We start from the raw sequence: 17,562 nt of genomic DNA on the forward strand, positions 1-17,562 counted from the left end.
CGGATGATCTCACCCAGCGGCTTCATGTAGATGTTAAACAGCATGGGGGACAGTATGGAGCCCTGAGGAACACCACAGGTCAAAGGCTGTGATGTTGAACAGGAGTCCCCCAATAACACCTTCTGGGTACGACCCTCCAGAAATGACTGGAGCCATCGCAAAGCGGTGCCCCCAAGGCCCATCTCTGCAAGGCGTCCCAGAAGAATACCGTGGTCGACGGTATCGAAGGCCGCTGAGAGGTCCAGGGACACACTCCCCCTGTCTAGCTCCCGGCGGAGATCATCCACTAAGGCGACCAAGACCGTCTCGGTACCATGTCCCGGTCTGAAGCCAGACTGTGCCGGATCCAGATAATCCGTGTCTCTCAAGAATACCTGGAGTTGTGAGGCCACCACGCTTTCCATGACTTTGCCCAAGAAGGGAAGATTGGAAACAGGCCGAAAGTTGTCAAATTTGGTGGGGTCCAGTGATGGTTTCTTCAACAGCGGCTTTATAATAGCCTGTTTTAGGCTCGCTGGAATCGTGCCTTCCCGAAGGGAGGCATTAACCACCACCGTTACCCACTCAGCCAATCCCCCTCTGGCCTCTTTCAGAAGCCAGGATGGGCAGGGGTCTAGGATGGACGTGGTAGGCCTCATTCCTCCAAGTATCTTGTCCACATCCTCGGGTTTCACAAACTGAAAAGAATCCATCAAAATAGGACAAGCAGGTGCTTGTGTCACATCCACAGAGACTGCATTTAATGTGGCGTCCAGCCCAGAACGGATCAAAGCGACTTTGTCTGCAAAGAACCGAGCAAATGCTTCACAGCGCGTGGCCGAGTTGTCAGGGCTCCCGCCTGAAGTAGGGGGAGTTAAAAGACCTCTGACAATCCGAAACAACTCCGCCGGACGGTTTTTTGCAGACGCAATAGTGGCCGCAAAGAAAGTTTTCTTTGCGGCTTTTATTGCCGCGGCATATGCCCTCAGAAAGGACACAAACCGTGCTCGATTTGGCTCGCTTGGGTCCGAGCGCCACACGCTCTCTAGTTCCCTCTTCCTTTGCTTCATCGCTGCCAGCTCCTCAGTGAACCAAGGAGCTGGTTTAGCTCGGTTACTTGAGAGGGGACGTTCCGGAGCGATCCTGTCAATTGCCCTGGTCATCTCCCCATTCCAGAGAGCGACCAAGGCCTCGACATGGTCACCTACCGAGGTAGCGGGGAAATCCCCAAGAGCCGTCAGGAATCCATTCGGATCCATAAGCCTCCTGGGGCGGACCATCTTAGTGGGTCCTCCACCTTTGCGGAGGTTAGGGGGCGCAGTAAGCCTAAATCTGATCAGGAAGTGGTCGGTCCATGGCAACGGAGAGATAGACAACTCCTCCACACCGCCACCCTGCTCCCATCCCTGGCAGAAAACCAAGTCCAATGTGTGTCCAGCACAGTGGGTGGGGCCAGTTATTTGTTGGGACAGCCCCATGGTTGCCATGGCAGACATGAAGTCCTGAGCCGCTCCTGTGAGGGTCGCCTCGGCATGGATGTTGAAGTCCCCCAGCACAAGAAGCCGTTGGGACTCCACCACCAGGTTCGAGACCACCCCCGCTAGCTCAGGCAGGGAGACTGTAGTGCAGCGAGGTGGACGGTACACTACAAGAATCCCTATTCTGTCCCGGTCACCCACCCTCAGGTGGACGCATTCGAAATTTGTGGTCTGCGGGATGGGACTCCTGGTCAGATGGATGGAATCTCTATAGACCACTGCGACCCCGCCTCCCTGTCCTCCGGCTCTTGGTTGGTGTTGCACGGAGAAGCCTGGAGGACAAAGCTGGGAGAGGTTTACGCCCCCCGCTTCGTCCAGCCAGGTCTCCGTGATGCACGCCAGATCTGCCCGCTCCTCCAGGATTAAATCCTGGATCCAGGTCGTTTTTCCATTGACAGATCTGGCGTTCAACAACACCACCTTCAAACCAGAGGGCCCGCTCACCTGGTTACACCAATTTACCTTAGGAGACCGGTTGGGGATTGTTAATATGGATAAGCGGTCCGAATTAGGCCGAATTCGAGGTCTCCTTTTCCCGCATCTCCTCCTTCCCACCACGACCTCTATGGGGGCCCCTCGGCTAATGGAACACCTCCCCCCCTCCATGCCGCAGTCTAAAGACAAGATCTTGCTTTCTGCTTTGTTCGTTGTTTGATTTTTCGGTCCTTGCCAATATCCTTTCTTCCCCTCTACCCCCCTCCCCACCTCATTTTTATTTACAGGCTCCAGCCCACCTCCTCCCCTGTTCCTTCCGCTATACAATAGTAACAGGGACAGTACAACAGGTTTGTTGTTGTTGTTGTTGCACCCAATGGGAACCAAATGTTGTGCCGGCCCTTTAATTGCCTTTTCCAGAACTGATGCTAATGGGTTCCCCTTCTGTTGCTTCCAGGCCTTGGAGTCCAAGCTGGCCTCTTGTCGGAACTTTGTCTACGACCAGGCCCCCTACTACAACAGGAGCCCCTTGGCCACTTCCGGGCCCCATGGGTGAGTTGTTGAGGGTCCCATCATCCACAGGGAAACTACAACTCCCTTCTTGCTGTCGTTCTTTTCTTTCTACCTTTAGTGCCAGGCTAAAGCCTTCTTGTTTCAGACAAGGAGGAGGAGCAAGTCTGGTTTTGGGGCTGTGTATTAGTTCTTAATCACTTTGAAAGATTTTTCGACTGCTAATTTTTAAAATTCATATACCGCTGATGTTTAAATTAGTTTTAATGTCTGTATATTTGTGGACTTCTAAATTGTGATGTATTTTCGAATGATGCATGCAGATCCAAGTCAGGTGGCCTTTTGCAGTTGACAGATCGTGATTTTGTTGATGTTTATTGTTTCCAAATCCCGGCTGAGATCTTTTGGCACAGAACCCAGTGCGCCCATGACCACTGGGACCACCTGGACTGGTTTATGCGATCAGAGCCTTTGCAGTTTGATTTTGAGGTCTTGATAGCGGCTGAGTTTTTCCTGTTGTTTGTCCTCAATTCGACTGTCATTTGGTATGGCGACATCAATAATCCAGACTTTTTTTTCTTTTCCACAATCATGATGTCTGGCGTGTTGCGTTCCAAAACTTTGTCAGTCTGGATTCGAAAGTCCCACAGTATTTTTGCATGTTCATTTTCCACGACCTTTGCGGGTTTATGATCCCACCAATTCTTTGCTGCTGGCAGGTGGTACTTGTGACATAAGTTCCAGTGAATCATCTGGGCCACAGAGTTGTGCCTTTGTTTGTAGTCCGTCTGTGCGATTTTCTTGCAACAGCTGAGGAGATGGTCCATGGTTTCATCGGCTTCCTTGCACAGTCTGCATCTTGGGTCATCCACTGATTTTTCAATCCTGGCCTTAATGGCATTGGTTCTGATGGCTTGCTCCTGGGCTGCATTATTATTATTATTACTACTACTACTACTACTACTACTACTACTACTATTAGAGTGGGCTCAAACTGCTTTAATATAGATTATATGTGTTACTTACTCCAAAGGAGCTCTGAAACATAAATGTGGTGCAGGTTTTCAATGTGGAGGATGGTTTGCATTTCTTTTAAGGTTTTGGGGGCGTTTTTTAAATAGGGACCTGCCTTTTTCCTGCCCAGAGATTCACCAAAGTGTGACTTGCAAGGTTGAATGGGGATTTGAACCCGGGGCTCCCATCATTATATCCCAGGCATGGGCAAACTTTGGCCCTCCAGGTGTTTTGGACTTCAACTCCCACAATTCCTAACAGCCTACCGGCTGTTAGGAATTGTGGGAGTTGAAGTCCAAAACACCTGGAGAGCCCAAGTTTGCCCATGCCTGGGATATCCTTTGCTGAGTTCTGTCCCATCCTTAGAATCACAGAAGGAAGGTCCTCCAAAGGCCATCTAGTCCAGCCTGACCATGCACTTCACATCACTCTCCTTTCCCTTTGTTGCAGATGGAGTCCGCGGCCGGTCCGCCTCTCAGGGCCGGCAGGGATGCCTCCGCAAGGCGTTGTCCAGATGCTGCTTTGAAGAACCGCAAGGACCTGACAGTTCATTTCGTTGCATCCATTTCCAGCAGAAAGCGATTAAAATGCAGGAAACGAGAGAGGCATCAATTGCTCTATCTGACTCCAGCAGAAAAGGGATGATGGGATTGCAGTCCGTATTTGCAAAACCTGGATTCTGGGGTCCATCCGCCAAACGCAACAAACTGGAACCTTCCATCGGATCTCATTGCGAAAAGAAGCCATGAAGGGGGTGATGGGATTTGCAGTCCTGTTTTGCAACAACCAGGTTCTCGGGCGCATTTCCCGAACGCAGCAAACTGGATTATTCCCCGTTGCAAAAAAAGATGCAAACTGCCGGAGGGATGGGAAGCTATTTCTTGCCGATATAGTGACATAATTTGGGGTTCTTTTGCAAATCGAGATCGCTTTTATTTTGCTTTTAACTGAAAGCAAAACACAACGTTGCAGACTCCTTTGGATTTAGGTATTTTTAATACAGAATTTCTAGTTCACTGCACAGAGTTCTTTATTTTGCTATTGGGCTGAACCCTTTCTTTGCATTTTGTAACTCAATGAATCCCCCTTTTTTTTGCAATTAAATTCAGTCTGGATTGCTGTGAGTTTTCCGGGGTGTATGAGCTATGTTCCAGTAGCATTCTCTCCTGATGTTTCACCCACATCAATAGCAGGCATCCTCAGAATGTGGGGTCTGTTGGAAACTAGGCAAGTGAGGTTTGTGTGTGTGTGTGTGTGTATTATATATACACACACACACACATATATATACACACATATATACATACACACATACATACATACACCGTGTATGTGTGTATGTATGTATGTATGTATACACACACACACATACATATGCATATCTGTGGAATAATGTCCTGGATGAGAGAAAGAACTCTTGTCTCCTTGAGGCAAGTGTGAATGTTGCAATTGGTTACATTGATTAGCATTGAATAGCCTTGCAGCTTCAGAGCCCGGTTGCTTCCTGCCCGGAGGGGTGATCTTTTGTTGGGAGGTGTTAGCTGGCCCTGATTGATTCTTGTCTGGAATTCCCCTGCTTTTTGAGTGTTGCTCTTTATTTACTGTCCTGATTTTAGAGTTTTTTTAATACTGGTAGAAATGTTAAAAAGTTTTTTAAATATTAATAATATTAAATTTTTAATATTAGTGGTTTTTTTAACTATTAAAAAAACCCAGAGAAGCCGTTGAAATCCATAAGTATGTGAACAATTTCAACAAAAAGAAGGAAACCATGAAAACGAACAAAATCAGACTCCCAGTATTTTAAAAAACTCTAAAATCAGGACAGTAAATAAAGAGCAACACTCAAAAAACAGGAATTCCAGACAAGAATCAATAATAAAAGAATCAATAATAAAATAATTCCACACAGGAAATAGTGATTAGTATTCAATAGCCTGGCAGCTTCAAAGCCTGGCTGCTTCCTATCTGAGGGGAATCCTTTGTTGGGAGGTGTTAGCATTCCCTGATTTGTTTCCTGCCTGGAATCGGGACAGTAAATAAAGAGAAACACTCAGAAAACAGGGGTTCCAGACAGGAAACAATCAGGGCCAGTGAACACCTCCCAACAATGTATTCCCCCTTGCAGGAAGCAGCCAGGCTTTGAAGCTGCAAGACTATTCAATACTAACTAAGGTGGCCAATTGCCACATTCACACCTGCCTCCAACTGACAAGCGTTCTTTCTCCCACTCTGGACATTCCACAGATATATAAACCTCACTTGCCTAGTTTCCAACAAGCCTTACGACCTCTGAGGATGTCTGCCATAGATGTGGGTGAAATATCAGGAGAGAATGCTTCTGGAAATGACCATAAAGTCCAGAAAACGTGCAGCAACCTAGTGATTCCAGCCAAAAATTGAGTCTGTTTTGGAAAAAGCAAAGCCTCATTCCATGCAAGACTTTTCCGATGCGGATTAATTCAACGTTTTCAAAACTTTTGAGGGTTATATTACTTTAAAAATGTCAGGCGAGGTGATATTCCCCTGTGGTTTTATACACCTTTATTGAAGTGTGTGTCAAAGCACAAAAAAATCCATCATCATTTCAAACAGGACACAATTCAAATCTGGGGACATTTGGGTGGAAAATGAAGGAAACATTAAAAGGAACAAAGGAAGGAAGGAAGGAAGTTACTTTGGGAATTTAAATGGAGAAAAGTGCAAAGAGTCGGAGAGGATTCCCTTTAGAGACATTGAATTTTTCCGTTTACGGGTTAGAATAATATTCAAAAGGGCATTAATATTATGAATACTAATAATAAATCATTTCCACATAAAACATTTATTATTATTGTCTCCAAAACGTTATTGGATAACAGATGGATTATTATTATTAATTCCCCTTGCAAAATAATGCATTCCATAAATGCAAAAATTCAATATTATAGAGGAGGGCAATAATAATAATTCATCAATTGCAAATAAAGCATTGCATTTCTGCCTTTATGGGTTAGAATAATATTTTAGAAGGGATAATAATCTTATTAATTGCACAATAATATGTTAGAAAGGATAATAATCTTCTCAATTGCACATAAAACATTGTATTTCTGTCTTTATGGAGCACAATGTTTTATGGTGTATGAATTACTATTATTATTATTATTATTATTATTTCCAAAATAATATTGTAATCCATAAAGGGAAAAAATCAATAATATTTCAGAGAGGTGAATTAATAATTATCCATCAGTATGCATATAATTTCTGTCTCTCGGGGCGCAATGATGTTTCTGAAAGGGGAATAATAATAATTATATTAATAATAATGAGAATCCTGCCGCAGGGTAGAGGTATCGGTGCTTACACTCGAGGAAAAGCCGTTGGTGCCATGAGCTGGAGGTGACCTTTGGGAAAAGATAAAAGCATTAAATGGTGATATGAAAACGACCCCCCTGGCATCAGGTAATCCTTTTCCAACATTTTTTTTCTGTATATAATTTTGGTGTGGGGTCCGTTTGGATGGCCTTCGGAGGGCCCTCACTCGGCCTTGGTGCCGTTGAAGTCCCCGTCTTTTGCATCAGTGTCGTCCTCTGAGCCTTCTCCAGCTGCGTTTTCGATGGTGCGCCTCCCTCCTCCTCCTCCGCCGGACCGTCTGGATGGGGCAAAAGAGGAGGCGGAGGGCTCGTTGCCCCGTCTGCAACGAAAAAGCAGATTTAAAGTAAGAGATTGAAGTTTGCAAAGTGGCAAACGAAGCATCCTGGGGCTCCTGGAAGAAGGTTTGACCAAAGGGAGAGAAAGAGGTAGATGGAAGTCATCAGCATGCAAGGCAAGGGGCAGTCCTCAATGCACCCACCATTCAGCCAATAGAAAAGCATGGGAAAGGGGTCCCCCAAAGGTCATCTAGCCTAGCCACCTGGGCAATGTCTCCATTTGCAAGGAGTTCCTCTTTAAAAAAAATGCTAGAGCCTCATTTAGAATAATAATAGAAAAGAACTGTAAAGGAGTCCCCCAAAGGTCATCTAGTCCAGCCATCTGGGCAACCTCTCCATTTGCAAGGAGTTCCTAATTTTTTAAAAAAACTAATGCTAGAGCACCTTTCCAGTGCTTTTCTATTATTATTCTAAAGGAAGCTCTAGCATTAGTTTTTTAAAAGAGGAACTCCTTGCAAATGGAGAGATTGCCCAGGTGGCGAGACTAGATTACCTTTGGGGGACCCCTTTCCGGTTCTTTTCTATTGGCTAGGGTACATACAAGGACTCTTGCAAATCGAGAGGTTGCCCAGGTGGCTGGACTAGATGACCTTTTGGGGGTACCCTTTGGGTCCCCCATGGGTCATCTAGTCTTGCCACCTGGGCAACCTCTTCATTTGTAAGGAGCTTCTCTAATACTAGAGTCTCTTTTAGAACAATAATAGAAAAGTACTGGAAAGGGTTCCTCAAAGGTCATCTAGTCCAGCCACCAAGCCACCTCTCCATTCACAAGAGTCCTCGTATGTACTCTAGCCAATAGAAATGAACCGGAAAGGGGTCCCCCAAAGGTCATCTAGTCCAGCCACCTGGGCAACCTCTCCAGTCGCAAGAATCCTTGCATGTCCTCTACCCAACAGAAAAGAATTAGAAAGGGGTCTCCCAAAGGTCATCTAGCCCGACCACCTGGGCAATCTCCATTCACAAGAGTCCTTGTATGTACTCTAGCCAATAGAAAAGAACTGGAAAGAGGTCCCCGAAAGATCATCTAGTCTAGCTACCTGGACAACCTCTCCATTTGCAAGGAGTTCCTCTTTAAAAACAAACTAATGCTAGAGCCTCATTTCGAATAATAATAGAAAATCACTGGAAAGGGGTCCCCTAAAGGTCATCTAGTCTTGCCACCTGGGCAACCTCTTCATTTGCAAGGAGCTTCGCTAATACTAGAATGTCTTTTAGAACAATAAATAGAAAAGTACTGGAAAGAGGACCCCAAAGGTCATCTAGTCCAGCCACCGAGCCACCTCTCCATTCACAAGAGTCCTTGTATGTTCTCTAGCCAATGGAAAAGAACTGGAAAGATTTTCCCCAAATATCATCTAGTCTAGCCACCTGGGCAACCTCTCCATTTGCAAAAGTCCTCGTATGTACTCTACCCAATAGAAAAGAACTGGAAAGGGGTCCCCCAAAGGTCATCTAGCCCAGCCACCTGGGCAACCTCTTCATTTGCAAGGAGCCTCTCTAATACTAGAGCCTCTATTAGAGCAATAATAGAAAAGAACTGAAAAGGGTTCACCAAAGGTAATGTAGTCCAACCACCTCTCCATTTGCAACAGTCCTTGTATGTTCTCTAGCCAATAGAAAAAAAAACTGGAAAGGGTATCCCCAAAAGGTCATCTAGTCTAGCCACCAAGCCACCTCTCCATTCACTCCATTCACCTTGCATGTACCCTAGCCAATAGAAAAGAACTGGAAAGGGGTCTCCCAAAGGGCATCTAGTCCAGCCACCTGGGCAACCTCTCCATTAGCAAGGAGTTCCTCTTTTTAAAAAAACTAATGCTAGAGCTTCCTTTAGAATAATAATAGAAAAGCACTGGAAAGGGGTCCCCAAAGGTCATCTAGTCTAGCCATCTGGACAACCTCTCCATTTGCAAGGAGATCCTCTTTTAAAAAAAAACTAATGCTAGAACCTCTTTTAGAATAATAACAATAGAAAAGGACTGGAAATGGGTCCCCCAAAGGTCATCTAGTCCAGCCACCTGGGCAACCTCTCCATTTGCAAGGTGTTCATCTCAAAAAAAAAATTTCTTTATACTATAGCTTCATTTGGCCCTGTGTTCTTCTCACAGGACAAAAGATTCTGGGAGAAATGATACAGTTGGAAAGGGGTTCCCAAAGGTCATCTAGTCCAAGCTCCTGGGCAACTGCACCATCTGCAAGAGTCCTTGCATGTGCTCTAGCCCTGTTTACTTGTGATTTATCAGAAAGCTAGCGTCCCAAAACACTTAAGTATCTGTGCCTGCTGTTACTAAAATATCATCTACATAGGTGACGGTGGGGCTCCCTCTCTCGTCTTAAAAAACGCAATCAATTTTTGCAATAAAATAATATTTTGGAATAATAATAATATAATTATGCAGATCTGGCTGCCTCCTTCTCTATCAAAAAGAGGAAAGGCTTTCCGAGGAAGTGGAAGAATGATGCAGTTGCTAGACCAAAGTCTTGTTTCAAAGGTACCATTCCGTGCAACAGCAAAGCCAAGCAGGTCAAGGTGTTTATATGATTATTTATTCCTGCAAAAGAGAGTCCACAAATATTACAGAACAGGAGTGCATCAGCACCTGGGAGTCCCTTCCGCACCCGTTACAGCATGACATCCCCACTTTAATGATCCTGGTGGGATTTGCAGTTCCCAGAATAGGGACTATAATTTCCAGGATTCCCTAGGATGCATGGCAGTTAAAGTGGAGCCATTCTGGTACAACAGTGTCATGTGGAAGGGACACTGGAGAGCGGGTTTGGTTATGGATGGGGAAAGAAGCAGGGTGCCTCTGAGCATGTTAAGCATGAAACTTGAGCATCACTCATCTGGCCCTGTGCTTCATGCATTAGCAATTGTGAAAAGAAAGGAACAGAAGTGAGCAGCCAGAGTATTCCTTTACATACGTTCATTCACTTGTATGTGTATATATGTATATACACATGTGTGTGTATGTATGTGTGTGTGTGTGTGTACACATATATACACTGGAGCAGGTTTATATAGGAATATATATGTGTGTGTATATATGTATTCATATAAAGAGAGAGGAATACCTCTATGTCTATATCTATACATGTATATTAATCTACCTATATTTATGCAGATATATAAAGATAGATATAGGTACACATATGTGTGTGTGTGTGTGTGTACACACACATATTACATATGCATACATGTACATATATAATGTCTATATCTATACATATACTGCAGATTCATCTATATTCATACAGATATATGAAGATATAGATACACACATTTGTGTGTGTATGTATGTGTACATATACATATTACATATACATACATATACATATATAATGTCTATATCTATACATATACTGTATATTAATATAGATATATATAGATATAGATACACACATATATGTGTGTATATATACGCATATTACATATACATACATGTACATATATGTCTATATTTATACATATACTGTATATTCATCTATCTACATTCATCTACATATGAAGATAGATATAGATACACATATATGTGTGTATGTATGTGTATATATATATATATATATATATACATATTACACATGCATACATATATAATGTCTATATATATACATATACTGTATATTCATCTATCTATATTTATACAGATATATGAAGATAGCGAGATAGCTATAGATACACACATATATGTATGTATATACATACATACATATACATATTACATACACACACACACACACGCAGATTGAAGGCCAGAATCATGCAAGTATTTGGAAGTAGACTTATCTTATGTCTGCAGAAAGTAGAATTGACCACTTTTGCAAACTTTAGATTATTAGGAAGGGCATCCAAAGAAATGACCATTGTGCCAATGACCATTTGCAAAAGGGATCATGTTGCATCATTGTACAAACGAGCCAAAGAAATGATGCAGGATTCGTGGGAGGCATTCATGCACTTGCGTTAGCATTTGTGTTCTTGCACAAATTAGCTTCAGGGCCTTTGCCTTGGGAAGAAATTAAAAAACATTGGGATTTTGCAAGAGAAAGGGAAAAAAGTGCAGGAAGGGTTTTATAAATGGCTAGAAATCCAACATATCTGTAATATTTGTCTCTTTTGGAACAAAGACAGTTGACGTTTTAGTATCCAAGCCTTCACAGTTTGCAGGGATTGATTTGAGGGCGACATCAACAACAACAATAAAAGTGGCGGGGGAAGAACCAGGGATAAATATATATTAAGTATATATATTTAAAAATAAGCAAACAGAAGGGGTCTGCAAAGTTGAAGGCATGGTACCTGCGCTGTCACTGCGAAGGTTCTGGGTTCCCTCTGAAAGAGAGAGAAGCACCCCAAATGTGTTAGCCTTAAAAGGTCTCCAAAGGTTTGCAAGGCAGACCGAGGGCAAGGAATGCAAAATTCCTGCTAGGCGAGGGGCTCGGGACTACAGCTCCCATTGTTCCCAGTGCTGGGTAATGATGGGAGTTGTATTCCAGAAGGTCATGCATACTCCTGGGTTGCATACAAGCCAAATTGCTTGCTGCAGTTTACAAGTTTACAGGGGAGGAAGTGGTGGTTCCTGTATCAGGAGGGCAGAAAATCCGCTCCTGGTTTTAGTCCAAATTTTTGACAGAGTGGCCTAGAATCCTGAATTCGCTTTGGAGAGCTACCTGGGGAAAGGGGGTTAGGAACACTTGCAGGTTAAGGACAGAGAAACGGGAAGGGCCTTCTATGGTCTCAGATTCATATTCCATGTTCAACATCCTTGGAGATCAGTCAAGACGAATGATTCTGGGAGATGTAGTGTCAAAAACCTGTCTTTGGAAGCACTCTTAATGTTTACAAATGTGGAAGTTTGCAGGTTAGTCTAGAGCAGGCTTTTGGATTTGACTTTCATAAGACTCTGACTCTGGAAGCAAAGTCTGCTTGTTCCCCTACTACATCATTAATTCCGTGCAAGCGTGGAGTCATGGCAGCATGTTTCCACATTTGGATCAATCCCACCCAGAGGAGAGCTTTGACGACTGCAAGGTGCAATGAGTTGCCATCAGCTCTTTTGGATAGGTAAAGGTAGAGGTTTTCCCCTGACATTAAGTCCAGTCGTGTCTGACTCTGGGGGTTGGTGCTCATCTCCATTTTTAAGCTGAAGAGCCAGCGTTGTCTGTAGACACCTCCAAGGTCATGTGGCCAGCAAGACTGCATGGAGCGCTGTTAAATTCCCACTGGAGTGGTACCTATTGATCTACTCAACGTTGCATGTTTTCAAACTGCTAGGTTGGCAGAAGCTGGGACTAACAGCGGGAACTCACCCTGGATTTGAACTTGCGACCTTTCCCTGGATTTGAACCTGCGACCTTTCCCCGGATTTGAACCTGCGACCTTTTAGTCAGCAAGTTCAAAACCTCAGCGGTTTAACCCACTGCGCCACCGGTATTATTACATTATGTAAAACATCTTTCTTCCTGAGTCATTTCCTAATTGGGTCTATCATAAAAACATGAAAAACGTTGATTAAACTGGCAAAACTTTGTCTTTGCAGGACATCTTGCAACACATTTTGCTATAGTTCTTCAATTGACTCTCAAAAACAAAGTTTCTGGAGGAGAACAACTACTTTCAAATTAATTTCTGCATAACTGAATGCTCATCTCCATTTCTAAGCCGAAGAACCATTGTTGTCCACAGACACCTCCAAGGTCATGTGGCCATCACGACTGCATGGAGCGCTGTTACCTTCCTACCGGTATAGGTACCTATTGATCTACTCACATTTGAATATTTTTGAACTTCTAGGTTGGCAGAAGCTGGGGCTAACCACAGGAGCTCACCCTGCTCCCTGTATTCGAAATGCTGACCTTTTGGTCAGCAAGTTTAACAGCTCAGCGGTTTAACCTCCTTTGCCACTGGAGCTCCTTAAATATGATATGTAGTACCAAAAAGGGGACTTCCTCCTACACTTCGAAGCTTGCTGCCTCTGAATCTCCGAGAGAGAGGTCAAGGGCCACCCACCTGAGCTTGTTCTTGAGGGCGGCCACCTCCCGGCCCAAAGCTTCGCTGCCTTCGGTGGCCTCGTCCAGCTCCCGCTGCAGCTTCCTGCGGCTGGCGTTGATGCGCTGGGCCTCCTCCTCCGCCTCCTCCAGCTGCCGCTTCAGCTGCTTCACCCGGGCAGTGCCTTTGTCGGCCTGCAACGGAAGGACGGTGTTAGGATTTGATAAAATATAAAGGCAGATCCAGGTGAAAACATCTGAGTCAAGTTGACAAAGCAAGTCTCTGATGCAACAAGAAATGTGTGCTTGCATCATGTAATCAATACTGAAATCATGAATGTATGAGATTGTATTGTGTGGATATGTATAAGAGCAGGAGAGACATGATGTATTGTTTGATGTCAACATAACGATTTGAGAACCACTGATTTAGAGACTTCCTTGCACTCTGCATGGACCAAACATAGAGTCTGTCAGATGGCAAAGGGGAAAGGCCTGGACACCTGGGTCCACACCTGTCCTCAAAACTCACCTGAGCAAGACCTGAGAACATGGACATTTTATTTATTTATTTATTTACAGTATCTATATTCATAGAATCATAGAATCAAAGAGTTGGAAGAGACCTCCTGGACCATCCAGTCCAACCCCTTGCCAAGAAGCGGGAATATTGCATTCAAATCACCCCTGACAGATGGCCATCCAGCCTCTGTTTAAAAGCTTCCAAAGAAGGAGCCTCCACCACATTCCGCCCTTCTCACCCCGCAGGGGACTCAGGGCGGATCATAATGCACATATACATGGCAAACATCCAATGCCATAGACACACAACATATATAGACAGACACACAGAGGCTATTTATCTTTCCAGCTTCATGAGGGTATGCTTTGAATTCCGGCCACCAGGGGAGCTGTTGCTTCACCATCCTCTTGTGCCACTGATGGAGCACTTTCTCATTTTTTTGCATGCTGCTGGAGATTTTTATGGCATCATAAATTAGTTAAATTAGCCTCCCTGCATAAGCGGTACCTAAATTTCCTACTTGGCAGATGCAACTGTCTTTCTGACTGCAAAGGTCGACAGCAAGCTAGACAAATGGTCAGGAGCTTACTCTGACCCGGGCTGGCCTTTCAGTCAGTAGTGATTTTAATGCAGCTGACTCCCAACCACCGAGGAAGCTGTCGCTTCACCATCCACTTGTGACACAGATGGAGTACTTTCTCATTGTTTTGCACGCTGCTGGAGATTTTTATGGCACAGTAAATTAGTTAAATTAGCTTCCCGCATAAGGGTACCTAAATTTCCTACTTGAGAGATGCAACTGTCTTTCAGGCTGCAAAGGTCGACAGTTAGCTAGACAAATGGTCAGGAGCTTACTCTGACCTGGGCTGGCCTTTCGGTCAGCAGTGATTTTAATGCAGCTGACTCCCAACCAGCTTGTGCCACAATCTGGTCCCTTGGGACCCAAAGCATCCCATAATACAGATTTTTAAAAGTCACATATTGAACTGATACTCTGCCTATCTCCAGTTTGGAATACGACATTGTTTTGGAATAGCCATACGTGTCCCTAAAGTTCACATTTGGAAGGCTTCATAGGTTGACCATTACTAGTCTGAAACCAGGGACCAGAAGCATCCCATAATATACATTTTCTAATTTAATTTATTTAATGTATGTCCTGCCTTCCTACATTTTGGGATAGCCACACCTGCCACTAAATCTTCATAGGTTGTGGTGAGGCTGGTTGGGAGTCAGCTACATTAAAATCACTACTGACCGAGAGGTCATGAGTTCAAAGCCAGCCCGGGTCAGAGTGAGCTTCTGGCCATTTGTCTAGCTTGCTGTTGACCTTTGCAGCCTGAAAGACAGTTGCATCTGTCAAGTAGGAAATTTAGGTACCACTTATGCAGGAAGGCTAATTTAACTAATTTACGACGCCATAAAACTCTCCAGCAGCATGCAAAAAGAATGAGGAAGTACTCTATTGGTGGCACAAGTGGATGGTGAAGCGACAGCTCCCCCGGTGTCCGGAATTAAAAAAGCATACCCTTATGAAGCTGGAAAGTTAAATAGCCTCTGGGTGTCTGTCTATATATGTTGTGTGTCTATGGTATCGAATGTTTGCCATGTATATGTGCATTGTGATCTGCGCTGAGTCCCTTGTGGGGTGAGAAAGGAGGAATAGAAATACTGTAAATAAATAAATAAATAAATAGGTTGACCATCACCGGTCTGAAATGCTCAGGACTAGAAATGTCTCACAATATGGATTTCTTTAAAAATGTATTATTCATTATGCCATGCCAATAAATATATCGCTGTGTTGGGGCTCTGTTACATTTCCTGGTTCTAAAGGAACACTACAAATTCCAGGGTTTCTGAGACACTTCAAGTAGGATGGAAGAACCAGAGCTTTCCAATAGGTCGAATGTATTGCAAGGAGAGAGAAATCCACCACGGACGCTGCAAAGTGCTCCAGGTGAGGTCCTACCTGGTCTTTGTATTGCTCGGCCTGCTTCCTCTCATCCTCCACCTGAAGCAAAACCTCCTTGAGCTTCTTGTCTTTCTGCCGCAGGGTCTTGGTGGCTGTCTGCTTTTCCCTGCAAAAGGGACGGGAGCGGGTTTTTATTCTGAATGATTAGGGAAGCTCGTCCATGTGATGCAATTGAGAGCAAAAAGCAAACTGGGGAAAGCAAAACATAAATGGGATCAAGTCACCCTAGAAAAGAAGTACAGGAAATTCAGTAGGACTAAGTGACACGAGTTTTGTTCCTGCGTTATAAATGTCATTTCCTAATTGGTTCTATCATAAAAACATGGGGAAAGGATATTAAACTGCAAAAACTTTGTATCTGCAGAAGGGACATCCTGCAATGACACATTTTGCTCTAGTTTTTCAATGAGTCTGAACCATAGAACCATAGAATCCTTGAGTTGGAAGAGACCTCATGGGCCATCCAGTCCAACCCCATCTGGCCAAGAAGCAGGAAAATTGCATTTAAAGTACCCCCGACAGATGCCATCCAGCCTCTGTTTCAAAGCCTCCAAAGAAGGAGCCTCCACCACACTCCGGGGCAGAGAGTTCCACTGCTGAACAGCTCTCACAGTCAGGAAGGTCTTCCTAATGTTCAGATGGAATCTCCTTTCCTGTAGTTTGAAGTCATTGCTCCACGTCCTAGTCTCCAGGGCCGCAGAAAACAAGCATGCTCCTTCCTCCCTATGACTTCTCTTCACATATTGATACATGGCTATAATGTCTCCTCTCAGCTTTCTCTTCTTCAGGCTAAACATGCCCAACTCTTTAAGCCGTTCCTCATAAGGCTTGTTCTCCAGACCCTTGATCATTTTAGTCGCCCTCCTTTGGACACATTCCAGCTTGTCAACATCTCCCTTCAATTGCAGTGCCCAGAATTGGACACAGTGTGATTCCAGAAGTGGTCTGATCAAGGCAGAAGAGAGGGGGAGCATGACTTTTCTGGATCCCTATTAATGAAGGCCAAAATCCCACTGGCTTTTTTAGCCATCACATGACATTGTTGACTCAGGTTCACCTTCCTGTCCACGAGGACTCCCAAGATGTTTTTCACACATACTGCTGTCAAGGCAGTCATCATCCCTCGTTCTGTATCTTTGCATTTTATTTTTTCTGCCTAAGTGGAGTATCTTGCATTTGTCCCCGTTGAACTTCATTTTGTTAGTTTCGGCCCATCTCTCTCATTCGTTTAGATCATTTTGAATTCTGTTCCTGTCTTCTGGAGTATTAACTATCCCTCCCAATTTGGTTCTGTCTGCAATCATGATGATCCTACCTTCTAACCCTTCATCTAAGTCATTAATATTATTATTATTATTATTATTTATTTTGAATATTTGTACCCCGCCCTTCTCAACCCCCTAGGGAGGACTCAGGGTGGCTTCCAATCGGCAGCAATTCGATGCCTCAATATATGCATAATAAAAACAAACAGTCAATAATTATAAATAGTTAAAAACATTAAAACAATACAATTAAAATCTACTAAGAATTGCCACTCTGGTGGCCATAATAAAGATGTTGAACAGGACTGGGCTCAGGACAGAACCCTGCTAAAGGCACTCCACTCGCCACTTCTTTCCAGGATGAAGACGAAGCATTGGGGAGAATCACCCTTTGGGTTCGTTCCCTTAACCAATTACAGATCCACCTAACCGTAGTTTTGCCTAGCCCACATTCAATATTTTATTTTATTTATTTATTTCAAAGTTTTATATACCGAGCTTCTCACCTCATAAGAGGGACTCAGCCTGGTTTCCAACCATAAAATCACATACAATCAGTAAAATATCAAAATACACATTACAATAAAACATTTTAAAAAGCACATATATTTAAAACTACAGTGGTCAGTCGTCATACTAAAAT

General features: G+C 43.9%; 2 protein-coding genes across 2 annotated transcripts in view; one reads left to right on the plus strand and one right to left on the minus strand.

The window, feature by feature from the left end:
* The window catches only part of LOC137095088 (nuclear distribution protein nudE homolog 1-like), a 20,566-nt gene extending 16,069 nt beyond the window's left edge, over window positions 1-4,497 (plus strand). The window contains exons 8-9 of the mRNA XM_067461312.1: window positions 2,410-2,504; window positions 3,927-4,497. Coding sequence (XP_067317413.1) covers window positions 2,410-2,504; window positions 3,927-4,002 — 171 coding nt within the window. The 3' untranslated portion in view covers window positions 4,003-4,497. The remainder of the gene's footprint in view (window positions 1-2,409; window positions 2,505-3,926) is intronic.
* Window positions 4,498-6,678: 2,181 nt separating this feature from the next.
* The window catches only part of LOC137095087 (myosin-11-like), a 75,048-nt gene continuing 64,164 nt past the window's right edge, over window positions 6,679-17,562 (minus strand). Inside the window, exons 39-41 of the mRNA XM_067461311.1 lie at window positions 15,652-15,760; window positions 13,179-13,351; window positions 6,679-7,155 (exon numbers count right to left, since the gene is read on the minus strand). Coding sequence (XP_067317412.1) covers window positions 6,999-7,155; window positions 13,179-13,351; window positions 15,652-15,760 — 439 coding nt within the window. The 3' untranslated portion in view covers window positions 6,679-6,998. The remainder of the gene's footprint in view (window positions 7,156-13,178; window positions 13,352-15,651; window positions 15,761-17,562) is intronic.

The sequence above is a fragment of the Anolis sagrei genome, chromosome Y (genome assembly GCF_037176765.1).
Source record: "Anolis sagrei isolate rAnoSag1 chromosome Y, rAnoSag1.mat, whole genome shotgun sequence".
In the NCBI taxonomy this organism is placed as follows: Eukaryota; Metazoa; Chordata; class Lepidosauria; order Squamata; family Dactyloidae; genus Anolis; species Anolis sagrei.